At 51.0% G+C, this 16,749-nt stretch overlaps 7 protein-coding genes across 7 annotated transcripts; 3 read left to right on the top strand and 4 right to left on the bottom strand.

Moving 5' to 3' along the window:
• Positions 1-109: 109 nt before the first annotated feature.
• NCS57_00973000 (uncharacterized protein) lies at positions 110-1,791 on the bottom strand (the record flags this gene model as incomplete). Its single annotated transcript, XM_053059496.1, has 4 exons — positions 110-715; positions 775-931; positions 983-1,555; positions 1,604-1,791. The coding sequence occupies 4 exons, from the start codon at positions 1,789-1,791 to the stop codon at positions 110-112; spliced, it is 1,524 nt and encodes a 507-aa protein (XP_052911567.1).
• A 2,801-nt stretch (positions 1,792-4,592) lies between these two features.
• Positions 4,593-5,408, bottom strand: NCS57_00972900 (Epimerase domain-containing protein; the record flags this gene model as incomplete). Its single annotated transcript, XM_053059495.1, has 1 exon — positions 4,593-5,408. One exon carries the CDS (start codon positions 5,406-5,408, stop codon positions 4,593-4,595), a length of 816 nt encoding a protein of 271 aa, XP_052911566.1.
• Positions 5,409-5,809: 401 nt separating this feature from the next.
• NCS57_00972800 (uncharacterized protein) lies at positions 5,810-7,453 on the bottom strand (the record flags this gene model as incomplete). Its single annotated transcript, XM_053059494.1, has 1 exon — positions 5,810-7,453. One exon carries the CDS (start codon positions 7,451-7,453, stop codon positions 5,810-5,812), a length of 1,644 nt encoding a protein of 547 aa, XP_052911565.1.
• Positions 7,454-7,929: 476 nt separating this feature from the next.
• Positions 7,930-8,880, top strand: NCS57_00972700 (Abhydrolase-3 domain-containing protein; the record flags this gene model as incomplete). Its single annotated transcript, XM_053059493.1, has 1 exon — positions 7,930-8,880. One exon carries the CDS (start codon positions 7,930-7,932, stop codon positions 8,878-8,880), a length of 951 nt encoding a protein of 316 aa, XP_052911564.1.
• Positions 8,881-9,290: 410 nt separating this feature from the next.
• On the top strand, positions 9,291-11,577 carry NCS57_00972600 (Zn(2)-C6 fungal-type domain-containing protein; the record flags this gene model as incomplete). Its single annotated transcript, XM_053059492.1, has 7 exons — positions 9,291-9,323; positions 9,379-9,402; positions 9,468-9,583; positions 9,644-10,074; positions 10,213-10,424; positions 10,487-11,157; positions 11,220-11,577. The coding sequence occupies 7 exons, from the start codon at positions 9,291-9,293 to the stop codon at positions 11,575-11,577; spliced, it is 1,845 nt and encodes a 614-aa protein (XP_052911563.1).
• A 966-nt stretch (positions 11,578-12,543) lies between these two features.
• NCS57_00972500 (uncharacterized protein) lies at positions 12,544-13,498 on the bottom strand (the record flags this gene model as incomplete). Its single annotated transcript, XM_053059491.1, has 3 exons — positions 12,544-12,836; positions 12,889-13,429; positions 13,487-13,498. 3 exons carry the CDS (start codon positions 13,496-13,498, stop codon positions 12,544-12,546), a joined length of 846 nt encoding a protein of 281 aa, XP_052911562.1.
• Positions 13,499-15,396: 1,898 nt separating this feature from the next.
• Positions 15,397-16,744, top strand: NCS57_00972400 (Cellulase domain-containing protein; the record flags this gene model as incomplete). The annotated part of the gene is made up of 2 exons (XM_053059490.1): positions 15,397-15,571; positions 15,624-16,744. 2 exons carry the CDS (start codon positions 15,397-15,399, stop codon positions 16,742-16,744), a joined length of 1,296 nt encoding a protein of 431 aa, XP_052911561.1.
• Between the last annotated feature and the right edge of the window lie 5 nt (positions 16,745-16,749).

The raw sequence follows: 16,749 nt of genomic DNA, 5'->3' as shown, positions 1-16,749 counted from the left end.
GACCTCAAAGGGTGTTGGCCACATATCAAAGCACCTATTTTCTCATCGCCGAAGGATCATCTACAACAATTCAATTTCAACACCAGACATCTGTCCTCAATTGTGCTCTCTATCGTGGTACCAGTTGCACTGTACTCTCATTGCCAGAGTCAGTGCCGCCAAGCCGACTAACTGACCGACTCGAGACTTGTTCCATTGCATAATTGCCTTTCAAACAACCTTCACATATCATAGCCTCCGGATCCGCATTTGGCAACATCCCCTGTGCTACCAAACCCAAAAGCCTCCAAGCTGCCTGCAGGAAAACCAGATTTGCGATGACAATCGCCAAAATCATGGTACCGGCGCTCTTGCTCTTGGGAACAGAGCAGAGATATTGCGCAACAATGGTCGAGTTCTGACAACCGAGCTTCCCCGTAAGAGGCCTGAACTCATCGTATGCCTCATCGAGAAACGTGAGGTTCTTGTTGTAAAATGTATTTGGACGAGGTATTTTGCTGTATCGGTCCATGCTGCCCTTATACTTCCCTGTCCGGTAGTCAAGGTCCTTCTTTGGCTTTCTGTTCGGTGACTCCGGGGCGTCGATGGCATACTTGAGGTCATTATCGTTTAAAAGTAGGTTCGGCGCCTGGCAGTTGCCCAGGTCGATTGAGACGAGGGAGTGTAGGAGCTTGGCGTAGTGAAGCCCTTCTGTCGCAACAGGCGACAAAGGATCCTGCAAACATAGGGGGTTAGTTACGAGTGAAGTTAACTTCTCCGGAGCTAATGATTTACCTTGGGATTCTCAAATAGATAGGTCAAGTTCTTGGTATCTGAGAAGTCGTTAGCAAAGCCAAAAGGCGAGCCCACAGTCACCATACTGGTAGTTACAATCCTCCCATGCGAAGAGGCGATCCACGCGTCAGATCTGAAAAAGTCTATAGTCCGGATGCTCCAATAATGTTAGTAGAAGAGGACAAGTCGCATAATGACAATCACATACTCTTGTTCAGACAGATTTCGAATGTATAGGATGTCTCCAAAGGCCCAATAATGGTCTTCCTTTGCATCAGCAACCTGTTGCGTGAGTGACATGATTTGCCAGACTCCGGCAAGGTAGGCATTGAGTAGCCTAGTCCCCCACCAGGTGCTGGCGTGTTCGATGGGGCTATCCTCGAGAATGTACCCATAAAGATGGTCAGCTCCTCCCGAATACTGCAAAGCAAGCGAGATGTTGACACGGCCAAGCTGCGTCATGACGCTACACGCCGCTGTTGCCTCGACAGACGAGGCGGCGGACCAGGAAATCCACCACGTCCGGGACCCGATAGCGTCGGACTTTTTGAGTTTGAGAGATGCTCGGTCAAGGAAACAGCCTTCGAGGGTATTGTTCAAGTAAGGGATCGACGGGAAGGTTTCCACCGATTCGTCACTATCGTTGACGCGCTTGAGTGACTTGACTGTGTATTGGAATCCCAACCCGCTGGTGAAGAAGCTATCTCCAACCGACAACATCTTGGGTTCGCATTTCGGCTCAAGGCTGTTTTCCCAGGTAAACGGTGGTTTCATAAACCACCTACACACTCACGTCAGCCAATTCTAGCATATGAAGATATCCACATACTCTGTTTTGCCAGAAATTGTGCTGTTAGGATCCGACGTGAACTCGGACTTTAAGTAGAAGCCACTAGAGCCCAGGTTGATCAAGGTGAAGATGACTGCTAGAACCAAACCTCCGACTAAGGTGACTGGTGTAAACCATCGAAATGGATATGGTCTCGAAATAGGGTATGAAAACCACGACGAATGCATCTTGCCGTGATATCAAGGAACAAGAATGATGGAGGATAGTGGTGGGGAAGGATGAGTTAGGTATCTGGATTTAAAAACAAACTTGAGTTGGAGCGCATGGCAAGTCCTAGGTGAGAAATCAGCCTAGGACGTAGATCAGGAAGCAGAGGATCAGCAAATGACGTTTCTTGGCCAACACTGCCACCTCAACCCCTACGAAATGGAGAAGCGGAGATGAACTTGGGGAAGCGCGGTCGCGTGCCAAGTCTGTCTCGCAGAACAACCAGAGAAACTCTTGTAATGAATCAGGATCCTCTTTTAAACTAAACTCGCAGTTCTGGGTTGGAGCCTAGACGTTTAGCTCAAATCATCACCCAGAGCTGTGCTGTTGACCTACTCTAGAGTACCTAGATAGGCATTTAAATGGGCGGCGAATCCGGACGATGACAATGTACCTCCTGCTTGTGTCACTAGAAATCGATTCTTGGAGACAGCCCAGCAGCTGCAGTCAGCACTAAGCCCCAGAGGCGCGCAATTGCGACGCTGGTCACAGAGAGGCAATTGTGTGGTGGCGTCTTGGCATAGGAGCAGGCTCCAAAACTGTCATCCCTATTGGAGGATTAGGTCTGTGATTTGAAACACTTTCCCTGAAATAGATGATGTACATGGTGAGATTCCAGGATGATTCTAGAGTAACGTCAATCCTAAACTGCACTTTATTTGCCACATCTGCTGATCGGCGAGCTTCTCTAGGTCTACCCTTCTCATACATACACCCAGCTATCTACCACGACTTTGACATGTAGCTCGGCCTACTTACGAAGGGGTTTTTCAAGAATATGCCATCTGTTACCTTACTATCAATTGACTCCCATCGACCTAGGATAGGCGACTATCAATAAAGACACTTTAGGCCATGGTACTCGAAAAGAACAGTTTGCTCTTGTCGTTTCTGTATTATCCGTCCACGATGAAAGTATTCTGGTTCCATCTTGTTGATGATAGAAGAACATGACTGATTATATTGCATGTGAGCGGTTGATTGTCGCCAACGCTATGACTATGACCGATGCATGCCTCAGTCACATTCCACAGAAGCGTTATGCGCTAATAGAAGACTTAAAATGCCATGTTTCCCACCTCTAACACTTTTCGTCGTGATAGAGAAATAATCCATGTACCCTCGTCCCTTCCCGTGCCGATGGCTAACGGGATGCTGGCCTGGTCGAGTTCAGACTCGAGTTCTCGATTTGACTGCACAAGACGATCTAAACTCCGGCGTACCATATATGCCAGCTCAGCACCAGACTGTAGTCACCAATGGCTTTTCTTTTTCTTTTGGTGCGGTGACCATGGCAGTTTTCTTTCGGCCAAAGCCCTCGGTCAGAAATTCAAACCTTAACCTCGTGAAAGACCGTAACCCAAGTTGTTGATGATGCCAATGAGACTTCCCCTCTCGGCCAAACAGAGCATCAGCCACAGCAGCAAATAACACGTATCTTCACGCAATGACAACTATCTTATCCATCTTCTGGCTCAGTTATCCCATCGAGGGCCGGGCTTCAACTATATAAAAAACCACAACATCAACACATCATAGAATCATAGAATCATATCCCAATGCTAACACAGTGGCCTCACACAATGACAACATGGACCCCAACAAAAAGGTTCCCCGGTTTTATGCAACTAAAATTGATGGTATCGGAGCCATACCTCTTATAGTTTACCAATGATCACTTCATTATGTGTCTAAGTGTAAGGGGCTGCTGACCCGGAAACCATCCCGGCCACGGCCATCTTCAACGCAGTATAAAGATATCATATGCCCCGATTTGACGGGTATCCGTCTCATTTCCTTCCACGCAACGTCCATTGGAGTGACGCAACATCGGTGAAACTCCAAAATTCTGGACAAGATGTATTGGATAGGAATTTTCTTCAAGTTCTTGTCTAGTTTAACACCCCCAAACAGGCCGACGGCGGGTCAGGGGGATCCGACCGCTGTGGTGCGTCTATTCATTATCCGACTTAAACCAGCACTCCTACTAAGCTTGACCGTACAGGGAGCAGTCTACTCGGAACCCAACTTCGGCGGGACCAGTAGAAACCTACTTGGATGGGGCTGCTACGACGTTGACAAGAAGTACGTCTTCTACGATATAGATAAACCAAGCTACACGCTCCTGACAGAGACACAGGACCGCGGGATTTGAAGTCAAGAGCATCCACACGAGACAGTTAACGATGTGCGTGGCATATGCGTAAGACATCTCTCATTTTAACTTGCATGGCACGGTAATATTGACGTGTTCAAGAAAAACAAGATGCAAGGGCAAGCTCACCACCTATTCACGCGATCTTGTGGACCTGCGTAATAATCCGGTCAAGTCGGTCTTCTGCTATGACGGATCACCCCGGAGGCGAAGAACAAAATCTTACCTATCGGAGGTAATTGAGGATTCTGACCCATGAGGGCGGTAGGCTGGGTGTCACCTGTTGGATACTCTTACTATCTGTTGGCGGAAACAAGACTTGGATGGTCTTCTGGGGATGCTCCTTTTCAGATTATCTTTGGCTAAAATACACCCAATTTTCTTGATCCTCACAGCAACACACTATTTAATACCTCAATATGCCCCAAAACGTCTTTGAAAGGATCGAAAGCTGTCCTCTACTTCTGACACGGCCCTACCACGCCTCCCTCTTTGACCTTGTTACCCCTGCTGCCGCCCCAGGTCTTCAACTATCTCAATGATGGCATTGTGTATATCGTTACGTCGATAGCTGCCCAAGGCCTCCCGCTCTTCCTTCACCGGTTCCTACGATACCGTCTTTGTTCCTGTGAAGAGCGTGGCTCTTGGGAGCAAAGGATGGTCTTGTTCCAGCACAGGGAAATGCGTCTCCTTTCCCACAGCTTTGAAAAACATTTCAAAGTAAGCCACAAAGGTCAAGTTTTCATCCCCAACCAGTATAGCCTTGCCACTGACAGAGGGCCCACTAGCCAATGCCCCTGCAATGGCTTCTGAGAGAGATTGCGCCGAGATGAAGTTCGTTCCTCCGGGAGGTGCTGAAGGAGGGATTGGAAGCTCCCCTTTCGCATACCTAATATAGGCATCGAACATGGGGACCTTCATCCCTGGGACCGTTCCGACAACAAAAGGAGCGTCGAGACTGCAGGCATAGAATCTGGGCGATGCCTGCGCAACAACGCCGTCGGCAGCCAGTTTTCTGGATCGCACGTATGGCACGCTGTCGACCAATTCAGGAGCCACGTGGAAGTAAAAGCTGCCAACGTGGATGAAATGGCGGACACCAGCCGCTTTGGCCAAGCGCGCAAAGTCCGGGATGAGAGTTCCATTGACGTGTAGGTAATGCTGGTCTGCGTCTGTGTTTTCCGGAACGTGGCGTATATCGCTGCCAGCAGTAAACACGACGGCATCGAACTTGCTTAGTTGGTCAATGCCGAAGTCGCCCGCAGTAAAGTCCCCCTTGACGAACTCCAGCTGGGCGAGGTCAGGAATACTGGGTGGTGGATGGTGACGGCCTGCGATGGCCACGTCATGACCTAGTGAGCGGAGGTGAAGAGCCGCATGCCCTCCAATCATTCCAGTTCCGCCAACGATCAGGATCTTCATTCTGAATTGAGGGTAAGTTTCCAAAATCTGAGTTGTTGTTGACGAAAGACAGAAGAACGGTTGAGGCTCACAAACCCAAGTCTGATGGCGACTGGACTTATTTAAGGCTCCATTGGAGCATCCGGTCTTCTATCAACACTATTTACTAACCTAACTATTGAAATTCTAGACATTACTAATCCTCATGCAATCCAGTTACATTTCTAACCTGGACCCGCGCGAGGCGCGGCCTCCGAGTTTAACGTTATAGAGCCTCGACCACTCTGCGCCCAGGTTCCACAGTTCGCACGATTTGCGAAGCACAACGAATCACATGAGGCTGATAGATGCGGAACAGTGATTGGAGATCAATTCAAAGCAATAGTAGTTATAATTCTACTAGAACATGGTAGTGAGTTTCATCACTTCTTTGTCAAGACAAATCGCGACCAATCCTCCAATCCCTTCAGGCTCTCCTGTCTCCAAGCTTGAAGACCTCCAACCCAGAAAAGAGGTTCTTTGTTCTTGCCAGGAATGTTTGAGCCGTTCCACCAAGAGGGCGTTTCGCTCATAAGCGAGTGGCCATATGCGTCAATATTCTTTTGGCGGTACTCTACTGCAGCCTCGCTTGAAACCTCGACAGTTGTGGCCTTCTCTTTCTCGAGTTTCTGCAAGAACTTGACTAGCCATTCCACCTGAAGCTCAAGGAAAGGTGGTCCGTTGGCTAGACCCGAGGGTGCCTGCGGTCCATAGAGCATAAAGGCGTTTGGAAGCCCAGGAGCCATCATCCCGAGCCACGTGTAGATTCCATCCTTCCAATTCTCCTTCAACTTGGTACCAGTCTTATCTGTGACATTCATCTCGTAGAGACTTCCGGTCACGGAATCGTATCCCGTAGCCACTATGACCAAGTCCAGCTCGTGATGTTCGTCGACACCTTCGGTCGAAGTGAGAATACCGTCGGACACAAATTCCTTGATTGTCGATTTCTTGAGGCTGACCAGTTTGACGTTGGGTTGATCGAGCGTTTCGTAATAGTCCATCTCAAGGTTTGGCCTCTTGGCGCCGATCCATTGAAATTGCTCCAGAGGCGCCATGATGTCGCGCTTGGAAGGATCACTAATTCGGGCCCTGACCTTTTCAACCCAGAACTGGTACAGTTCGGCGTTTGACTGCTTGTCGTAATGGTGCTCTGCGTACATGGATACCAGAAAGGCGTATGATCCTCTCGACCACAGTTCCTCATATCGCTCCCTACGCTCCTCGGGCGTGGTATGATAGAACGAACCGACCGGTGTGTTGAATGAGTATCCCGCTTCGTCACGATACTTTCCGTGGTAAAACAAGGCCTCATACGAGTTCTTGAGCTCTTCAGACTCTTCATGAGACAGGGATCTCTGATTCATGGGGAGGGCCGTGGGCGGGTTTCTGACAAAGACGGTGACGTCGCAGTCCTCCTTGGCGATATCCTGCAAGATTTGCAGTCCTGATGCGCCTTGGCCCACCAAGCCTATCTTTTTGCCCTTCAAATTAAGGTTGTCGGGCCAAGCTGCAGGATGGATGACTTTGCCGGAGAAGCTGTGGATCCCAGGAAAGCTTGGAATATACGGCTTATTAGTTGTGCCAGTGGCGAAGACCACGTACCGAGACTTGGTCACAAGTCCATTCTCGGCCCGAAGGACCCAGCCGTTGGACTCGGTGTTGAACTTGGCATCGATCACCCTGGTGTTGAAAATGGCATCCTTGCGAAGGTCCAGGGCTTCGGCGATGTGCATAAAGTAATCCCGAAGTTCTTGGTGGCCCGGAAAACGTTCTCGGAATGAGAACCCGCGCCAAGCCTGTGGCAAGCTCAGTTGATATAGAGGTGTGTCCGAGTCGACGCGAGCTCCTGGGTACTTGTTGAAGTGCCAGACGCCGCCAAAGTCACTGCCAGCTTCGAGAAGCTTAACAGTGTAGCCCATGTTACGTAACTCATGCAGGGCGTAGCAGCCTCCGAAGCCAGCTCCGACAATGATGATGTCGGCGATGACCTCGGATTCTGTGGAAGAATTGACGAGACCGTTCATGATAGCGAATATGCAGAAGTTTGTAGGAATGAATCGAGACGTGTGATATAAAGCCGGTAAGTGAGTTCGGTTGGTGATAGGTGATCTCTAGGTCTATGTCAGGATAACCAGGTGTCCTTATATGACGACGAGAGTTGTCGAGATCTGTCACCACTCTTGACCCGCCTGCTTTCCAGTCCATGAAGCCAGTTTCAGATTACCCCGAATCACAAAACTATAAGCATGAACCAGCGGAGAGGAAAGCAATTGGAGCTCGCTTGCCGTGCGACGCGCGGGCCCCGATGGAGCCGGAGGATATGCCACGGAATGCCGAGAACTTCTCCATCCGGAGATTCGGGGCCAAGATACAATGAATTGCGGGGGAGAAGATAGATTAATAAGAGATCTCAAATCCCCGTAATTCTATACAAGTCAAGGCCATTGTATTTGCTAATTCGACGCTCTACCTCATCCATCAAGATTACCAATCCGACAACATGGTCCTTGAAGTTGATCAAGAATTCATTACCGCAATCGGACCTCTTCTAGAGAGCCAGAAAGATGTCGTCAAGCTCAAGCTTCACGACATAGAAGGCCGAAGAGCCAGATACGCCGCCATGAAGGCACCACCTCCGATCATCCCAGACGACGTCATCTTTGAGATTGTCAAGATACCAACAGAAGATGGTTATCAGCTGCCAGTTTACCATTATAAAAAGCGGGACACAGATTCATCCGACAGGCCCTCGGCAGCAGTGCTTCATGCTCATGGCGGCGGACTGATTACTCTGACTCCCGAGATCAGTATTGAACGACTGGCGCACATGGTTTCCGACACTGGAGTGCAGGCATTCTCTGTCGACTACAGGCTGGCTCCAGAGCATCGGTATCCCACTGCATTGAACGACTGCTGGACTTGCCTCACTTGGCTTCACTCCAACGCGCGCGCTCTACACATCGACCCAGCGCGGATTGCTGTCATGGGTGAGAGTGCAGGGGGTGGTCTCGCCGCAGCATTGACGCTCCGGGCTCGGGACGTCAACCTGTCGCCTCCAATTGCTCGGCAGATTCTTTCTTCCCCCATGCTGGATGACAGAACCAATTCCGAAGTTCCCGGTGCTTTCAAGCTATGGGACGCAGAAGACAACTTGACGGCCTGGACAGCTTACCTGGGAACGACCCCTGGAGGCGAAGACACCCCGGTTTTTGCGGCGCCCGGCCGTCTCAAGGATGCTGCTGGTTTGCCGACCCTTTATTTGGACACCAGTCAGTTTGACCTTTTCGTTGCGGAGAACCTAGCCTATGTTCAGAAGTTCATCGAAGCCGGTGTGGAGGCAGAGTGTCATCTCTATCCCGGTCTCCCTCATGGGTTTGACGGGCTGGTGCCAACGCATAGTGTGACACGGCAGTTGGAGGAGAATAGGAAGCGAGTCTTGAAGCGTCTGTAGAATCTAGCATGTAGCTATTTTAACCGAGGAAGTGGTTTGCGCGTCTTATGACCACTCTTGCTTGACCCTGACTCAATTTTTAAGACATAAACTTCCGACCCTCATTCTATCAACGGTGCCATCTATTCTGGCCAGACAGATCTATCCAATTCTCACTTTTCCCCATATCCCCTGAAATAGCCTTCCCCAGACCGACACTCCAGTCTCCACACATCCTGAGGCTCTAGACTCGATCGGAGATAGACCGATTCCGCTTTTGGCGATCTTCATTCCGTCACTCCCGGCTCCGGACCCCGCGCTTCCCGTGGAACGCGTGCCCTCCGTCCCGCGTCTTAAAAATCCCGACACGCAAGGTCGTACGTTCTCTCATTACAACTTCCATCGGCTTATCTACCTACACAGAATCATCCATGGGCTCCACTACCAACATAGTCCCAAGAGCTGTGAGTGGGATTCGCTTATCTTGATCCTTCTTGTCTCAGCTAATGGTATCCTCAGTGCCGGAACTGCCGGATCCGCAAGGTAGGCCGAACCCCAGAAAGCTGACTGCCGGCCGGCAAGGTGCATCGGTTACTAACCCAGCTTAGATACGCTGCAGTCGAGAGATCCCTTGTACCAATTGCATCACATCAAAGATCACCTGCCAAGAAAGTACCAAAGATGTTACTCGCCGTTCGACACACGCAAGATCGGTGCCGGAAAGGTAGGCCCAGGGTCGTTCCAGATAGTTGAGCCTTGTCCTGACGATGAGTTGTCTTTCCAGAGACCAAGACAGCATTGAATCACTGCGCAAAAGAGTGACTGCTCTCGAGCAACAGCTCAACAGTTTATCATCAGATCGTAACACTCAGGTCTCTGAAGCCGCCACCACATCAACTGTACTCTCACCGACATTGGCCCAGTTAACACCACAACCCAGCCCGTGCCATATAGACCTAGCATCGCTTGAGGGAGACTCTTCATTTAGAAAGCAAGCTCTTCTTGCAACTGATATCACCGAGTTTGGGTCACTGGCTGGTATTGGGTCACCCCAGGTCGTTGACAAAATCTCTGGTCTACGCAAGCTCCTCGAACGCAAGGCGTCCGACGGAGATACACCTCAGTGCCGAGAATGGAAGCCATCTACAAGCATAACATTGCAGGGAAACTTGCCTCCAGCTGATTTCGTCATTCGCTTGTTGCGCGCAGTGCAAGGTAGGTCCCAATATGTTGTCGCCCTCTCGTCTCTGCCTGTCCTAATCCGCAGCTCAGGTTCAGATTGCCTGTTGACTTTATACTTCCCAATAGACATGAGACAAGTCGAGGATTTGTGTCGTCGCGTATACTTCCCAGTACAAGCTGTCACAGTTGGAGAACTAACCCTGTTGAACGCTATGCTCGCCGTGATTTTATGCACCCTTGAGTGTTTCCCGCGGCCAGAATTTTCTGAAGAAGAAGTTGCAAAATACCTGGTTGTTTGCAAGGAGAACCAGCTCACGGGAATAGAAACATATGAGGTTAACATGGTCTCGACCTTTGAGCATTGTCTAGTGCTGTGCATGGCGGCAAGTCTCCCTCTCGTCCTAACCGAGCCCAGAAGGCCACCGTCTGTTGACATTTGATACAGGCCCAAAAGGCCCAAACTGAAGGGGACATTGCACTTCAGTGGCGCTTGTCCTCGACTGCTGCACGGCATTGCCTCGTCCTTGGCTACCACAGGGAGCATGTAGTAGCAGCAATGCCTCCAGATGAAGCAGACAGAGTTCGTCGGCTCTTCTGGAGCATCTATTTCTCAGACAAGAGTACTGTTCTCAGTCTAGGGAGAACTTCAACTATCCAAGACCTGGATGTCGATCTCGACCCATATGCTATCTCTTCTGACCCTGGACGAGAGTCATGGGACACTTCATTGTGGATGTTTATCGATTACGCGAGGATCCAGGCAAGCATATACGAGAACCTCTACTCCCCAGCCTCGCGCAGACGCAGCACCGCAGACAGACAAATCATCGTGGATGAAACAACTAAGCAGCTCTCTAATTGGCATGAGTCATGGAATCAACTGGACACTTCGAAAGCATACAACAAGAAGCTCTTTGACAACACGTTTGGGCCAGTCGATGTTTCTTACTACTCTACTCTGACGCTTGTCCACCATGCTCCCGACCTCTCGACCTCGGTCAGAATTATATCTGATCCTTGCCTTGAAGCAGCCAAAAGCGGCCTGCAGTCACACGTGTCGGTGCATGCCCAATATTCCCTATTGGAGCCCCAATCGTTGGCATTCTTTGCGGTGTGGTATGTCAGCAGAACAACGAAAAGCTCCCCTATTCTGGTGCATGAATGCTAAGAAGCTTCAGGGTTCATGTTTACTGTCCCCTTACTCCTTTCGTCGTAATATTCCTGCACTGCATCACAAATTCCGACACCGGCGACCTTGACTTGCTCAAGGGATCACTAGACGTCATGGCCCAGACGAGCAGTCTAGCCAGGTCGTGTGAAAGACCATATGAGTTTTGCAAATACCTCTACAGCATAGCAGAGGCACATATCTCAGCTTGTACAGAGAATGGAGGCGAAGCCGATGAGAAGGTGGACTTGGGTTTGGCTTCCCTACAACACCCTCCGAGTGAGAACTGGCCTTTCCCAGATCTGAATCTTCAGCTCATCTCGTCGGCTTTCCCATCGAGTGATTGGTGGGCGCCTCATACGAGCTGAAATGCATGTACCATACGAGCGTCTTTGTCGCTTCTTTGAATTATCATAAGATTACGGTGGCGTCAGGAGTGAGACCCTTAAGGCCAATGATACGGCCTTTCTTGAGCTGATCAACTGCACGAGGGAGATGCAAGTCTACCCCAAGTCAAATTAACGTTCGTATGTCACCTCAGCATAATGGTCCTGGGCCCCGGCATGTCAAGGGACAATAATCCGAGCAGACGAATAGCTTTTCAGAGGGCTCTTGCAGTCTGCAAGGTACAGGGCCCCTGCAGCTGTCATTCCCTTCCAGAAGTGGTCAGCAGCATGAAACAACGTGGCTGCCGTAAGCCAGTGAAGTTTGGAAGGGATGAGTGAGCATGGTTAGTGTGCCAAGACATTCACGTCTCGGAACTGCCCACCCTGGATCGTATAGCGTTCGGAAGAAGATTGTCCGCCAAACATCAGCAAAGACAGAAAAAAATCGTCAAGGTCAGGCGTTGTTTGGACAGGCGTCTACGTCGGGTGATGGGTGGCCTCGAGAGTGTTGAGCGATATTCCGTAGGCCCAAGTCAGGAGGCTGCGGATCATATCTCTAGAGTCCAATAATTTTCCTGTGTTCTGAGCGAGGCGATACAACTGAATGGGATGAATATTTCTGGCTTCACGCCAAATGGGTTTTGCGGGCGCTGGCCTATACCCTAAGACATAAGAGCCATCATATCGCGAATGACGGAACCCAGCCATCAGACAGTAGCGAACCCTTAGACCTGGATAACGGAAGCAAGATGTTCGTAGAAGGGGGGTGATTCAGGACATGACCTGGTTTGATTAAAAGTTCAATTAATGGCCCATCATCGAGCACTCTGATAAACCCCATCAGTAGCTAAAACTCGACTCCTCGCCACGGCTAAAGGCAGTTGTTCCAACCCAAGTAACTTCCTATCGTTATACAATTCCAAGAATATCAGTGAACCACCTTACTCCTCAGTTCTTCAACAACGCTGCATGCGTGCCCTTAGCATCCTCCAGACCATCTCGATCCTGTGGACCAGGCTTGAGGTAGCAATCACCAGGAGCGTTGTTGGTGGCAGCGTTTCCTATTCTCGCCCAGAACGGCACAAACGAGACGCCTTCGCAGGTTTGTTGGGTAGTGTTGTAGCTGTTCCAGGCGTTACAGGCTTCGATGCATCCGTTCAGGTTGGTGGCGAAGACTGAGAAGATGGGATCGTTAGGGGCGTTTGTATTGCAGTAAAAGGTGAATTGGGCCTTTTTCATGACTATGAATGGTTAGTTAACTCTTCTTAAGCTCAGCGGCTTGATGGAGCTTACACTTGGATGTGTACACGGTTCCCGTGGTCGTGTCCTTCTTGTTGGAGCAGCCGCTGGTGAGCTCCTCCTGATCCACATCTGTCGAAGCAGGCGCAGTACTCGTGACAGTGACAGTAGCAGCGGTTGCAGCGGCGGCATAGGAGACAGCGGCATAAGATTCACGCAGAGCGTTAAGCTTGGCGTCCGAATCATTTGACTTCTTCACAGCTACACCAGTTGCAGCAGCCAATCCAATCACGGCAGCGACAGCGACAGCCAGAGCCGTGATGAGGACGAACACTATGACCGGGCATCCACATATCCGTGACTTTTCGCGTTCGCTAACTGCTGCTAAGGTTGGTGCCGGGTCTTGTGCGGCTTCCTTGTCGTTCAGAGGCGGTGTTCGGGTTTGGGAATCGTTACGCTCGAAGGGAGGCGGCACATCGCTGCTCGGGGAGGTGTAACTGGCGTATGGGTAACCTGAATGAGTCGAGTTTCCGGCATCGTAGACCTGTGGGAGATGATCGGAAGGATTGTGCACCACCTCAGGCGAAGTGTCGAACTAAAAAGGGTATGTTAGAGCATTCTTCACCAAGCAAGCAGCAGTCAAAAGACTCACTTGGGTAGCCATGTTTGACGTTTGGAGTAAACCAGCAGTGCTTCGACAAAGTTAAAGAAAAAAGAGGAGCACCGCGCACGATGAATGAGGGATATCACCAGCCTGTTATCCTCCTCATCTTCTTAACCGAGCCGTTGCCAATCACGACCAGGGCTCCCTCCACAAGGAAGTCGTACCCGTCGATTGGGCTGGAAAAGGCTTAAATCTTACCCTCAACTTGCCAGGGTAAGCCGGCACTTGAATCATGCTTCTACTGGCTGCAGGTCCGACGAGCCCCGAGCAATTGTTCAACGTCGTCAGCCCACTCATCCTTGTAGGGCTGCGGGCGGCTTCGTCCCGTTGTCGACTAGTGGCGGAGTTTGGAAAGGCTTGTTTTTCTAACGGCCGAGGCAGGATTCAGCCTGTTGGTAACGATCTGCCTGTAGCCTGCCGTCTTGGCGGGGAGACAAGAGACACGTTGACGACAATCACTTCCTTTCTTTGGGAGCGACACAACGCCAGACTTTTGGATCATCACAGCCAAACCCGGCTCACGGCACTTGAAGATAATTTTGAGCTACGATCTATGACGAGATTGGCTACTAGTCTTAATCTAACCGCTGTGGCCAGACTCGAATGAGCCTAGTAGCCGCCTCCGGCGGAGTTAACGGACGTCCAAGGCAGGGAGCAGATGCTCAATGCTCATCTAGCGCTGACGGGTTGAAATGTATCCTTTGATCAATGGACGATCACGTGGGACTTTGGGAAACTCTGGACCGGGATGGAGCGGGCTCGAGCGGACTGGAGCGGCCTGCAGAGCGGTCTGGAGTCAGTGGGAGCCGACTGGCCAGTCTGAGCGGCATTCGGGGCAACTGAGAATGATTGATTAGTAAAGAAGAGGTCCGATCATGCGTGTCTTGCCTGTTGGCTGAAGATCACAGCAAAACTTGGCATATGGACAAGGTCAGTCTGGCTCATGTCAGCCATGCCTACTCCGTACCCAGTAAGCCAAAACACGACCTGAGCCCACCATGCTGGCTCGACTTCTGAATATCTTCAAAGTCTGCTCCCTCGGACTTGAGTCCGAGTCGCGGGCCGCAGTTACTTCTTCGGGTATCATCCCTCGAGAAAGGACCAGCAGTGCCACAAGGCTGGAACATTTAATCTCAGATCTGTGCAGGAGGCGCCCCTTCTAAAGTACTTTTTCACCACAAAATGAATGGAAACAAGCAAGTCCAGACCTTCTGCACTAATAACAGACCTGAAACAAGGCGCCCTGGAAGGTGATTGGTCTGTTGTTACGTCTTGAATGCGATTGGCTAGCTACAGGGGTTTAGCGGATGATTTGCACCGGTATCCCCTGCAAGCCTCGTCCGTTGATCCCGGGAGGACGCTTGACCAAGCGTAGAAGGCCGTCTATGCCGTCGGCCGCCTGCGCCCACTTTCAAGGCTGCTCTGGCTCAAGCACCTGCCCAACTGCGCAGCCATGAGATGAATGGGATCTGCGCCTGAATGTCTTGCTTTCTAGTGGCTTGTTAACTGATTACTGACAGGGAAAGGATACGACCTTGGGCTCCCATTGCTGCGGCCCCCATGACCAAAGGTCATCAGCACTTGGGTGAAAAGGGCCGAAGGGGGAGAAAAGTTCATGCGAAGATGCCTATGATTCCAAAGGCAGACTCCAACTTGCAGCAACTTTTTGCGAGCATAGACCCTTAATTTACCTGCCCAAAGCAGCCAAGTTAACTATTTCTGCTACATTAACAGGAACAACGTTGCAGCTGTCTATCCTTGTATGGTGCCAATGGGGTCAGCTGCTTTGGGGCTGTGAACACGAGACAGAGTCATCACTGGTGGAATAAATAGAGGCTGAGCCTATCCCCAGGAAACAGGATCTACAGACATCGATCAGCCATCTCTCAGCCTTCAAGATGCAGTACTCGAGCTTGGTTTCGTTTCTTCTCTTCAACGCCGTCCACGCATGGCTCCCTCACGAGCAGGACTTGGCGGCTTTTAACCTGACTGCTCGCTTTGAGCAGCTTGGCAAGCGCTTCGAGCCTTCTCTTGCTCCCGGCATCAACAAGATCCGTGGTGTCAACTTCGGTGGCAAGTATCCTTCATGAATATATGTTCTTGACGCAAATCTGATTAATTCTAGGCTGGCTCGTCTGCGAACCTTGGCTGCAGCGAAATGAGTGGGAGAACAACATGAAGTGCGGTCAATCCGTCTCTGAATTTGACTGCATGCGGGAGCATTACTCTGGAAGCAATCGCGAGGCTGGCAACCAGGCCTTTGAGACTCACTGGAAGAACTGGATCAACACGGCCACCGTCCAGTCCGTCCACGATGTCGGTCTGAACACCATCCGTATCCCCATCGGTTACTGGTCCTACGTCGACATTGTCGACAAGGCCAGCGAGCCTTTTGCCGATGGCAATCGTATGCTGCCCTACCTTGACGCCGTTGTCAACAAGGCTGCCGAGCTCGGCCTCTATGTCATCATTGATCTCCACGGTGCTCCCGGTGGTCAGCAGGAGGACGTCTTCACCGGCCAGAACAACAAGCCTGCTGGCTTCTACAACGACTACAACTTTGGTCGTGCCCAGAAGTGGCTCACCTGGATGACCAAGCGCATCCACAGCAACAACGCTTACCGAACCGTCGGTATGATCGAGGTCCTCAACGAGCCCGTCTCCCGCCACGACGGAGGCAACCGTTACCCAGCCCCCGGCCAAGACCCCGGCCTGGTCCAGAAGTACTACCCCGGTGCTCTCAAGGCCGTTCGCGATGCTGAAGCTTCCCTCAACGTCCCCAACAGCAAGAAGCTCCACGTGCAGTTCATGTCCAAGAAGTGGGACTCTGGTGACGCCCGCACCCAGGCCAGCATCGCCAACGACCCCTTCACCGGCTTCGACGACCACAACTACATCGGCTTCGCCCTGAACAACAACGACCGCGGTGACCAGTACAAGCTGATGCACAGCGCCTGCACCGACTCGCGCGTCATCAGCGGCCAGGACTTTGCCATCACGGGCGAGTGGAGCATGACCTCCAACGTGGACTGGCACAACAAGGACTTTTTCAACAAGTTTTTTACCGCTCAGCAGCAGCTGTACGAGAGTCCCGGTATGGACGGGTGGGTGTACTGGACCTGGAAGACTGAGCTCAATGACCCTCGCTGGACTTACTCTCATGCTACTGCTCTGGACTATATCCCCAAGGATGCTGCTGGACTTGAGAAGAACGTCTACCGCGATGTCTGCGCTGGATTCAGGTAAATAAA

This window comes from Fusarium keratoplasticum, chromosome 7 (genome assembly GCF_025433545.1).
Source record: "Fusarium keratoplasticum isolate Fu6.1 chromosome 7, whole genome shotgun sequence".
Lineage (NCBI taxonomy): Eukaryota > Fungi > Ascomycota > Sordariomycetes > Hypocreales > Nectriaceae > Fusarium > Fusarium keratoplasticum.
Note: the sequence above shows the minus strand (reverse complement) of the source record. Positions and strands in the feature narration are given on the sequence as shown.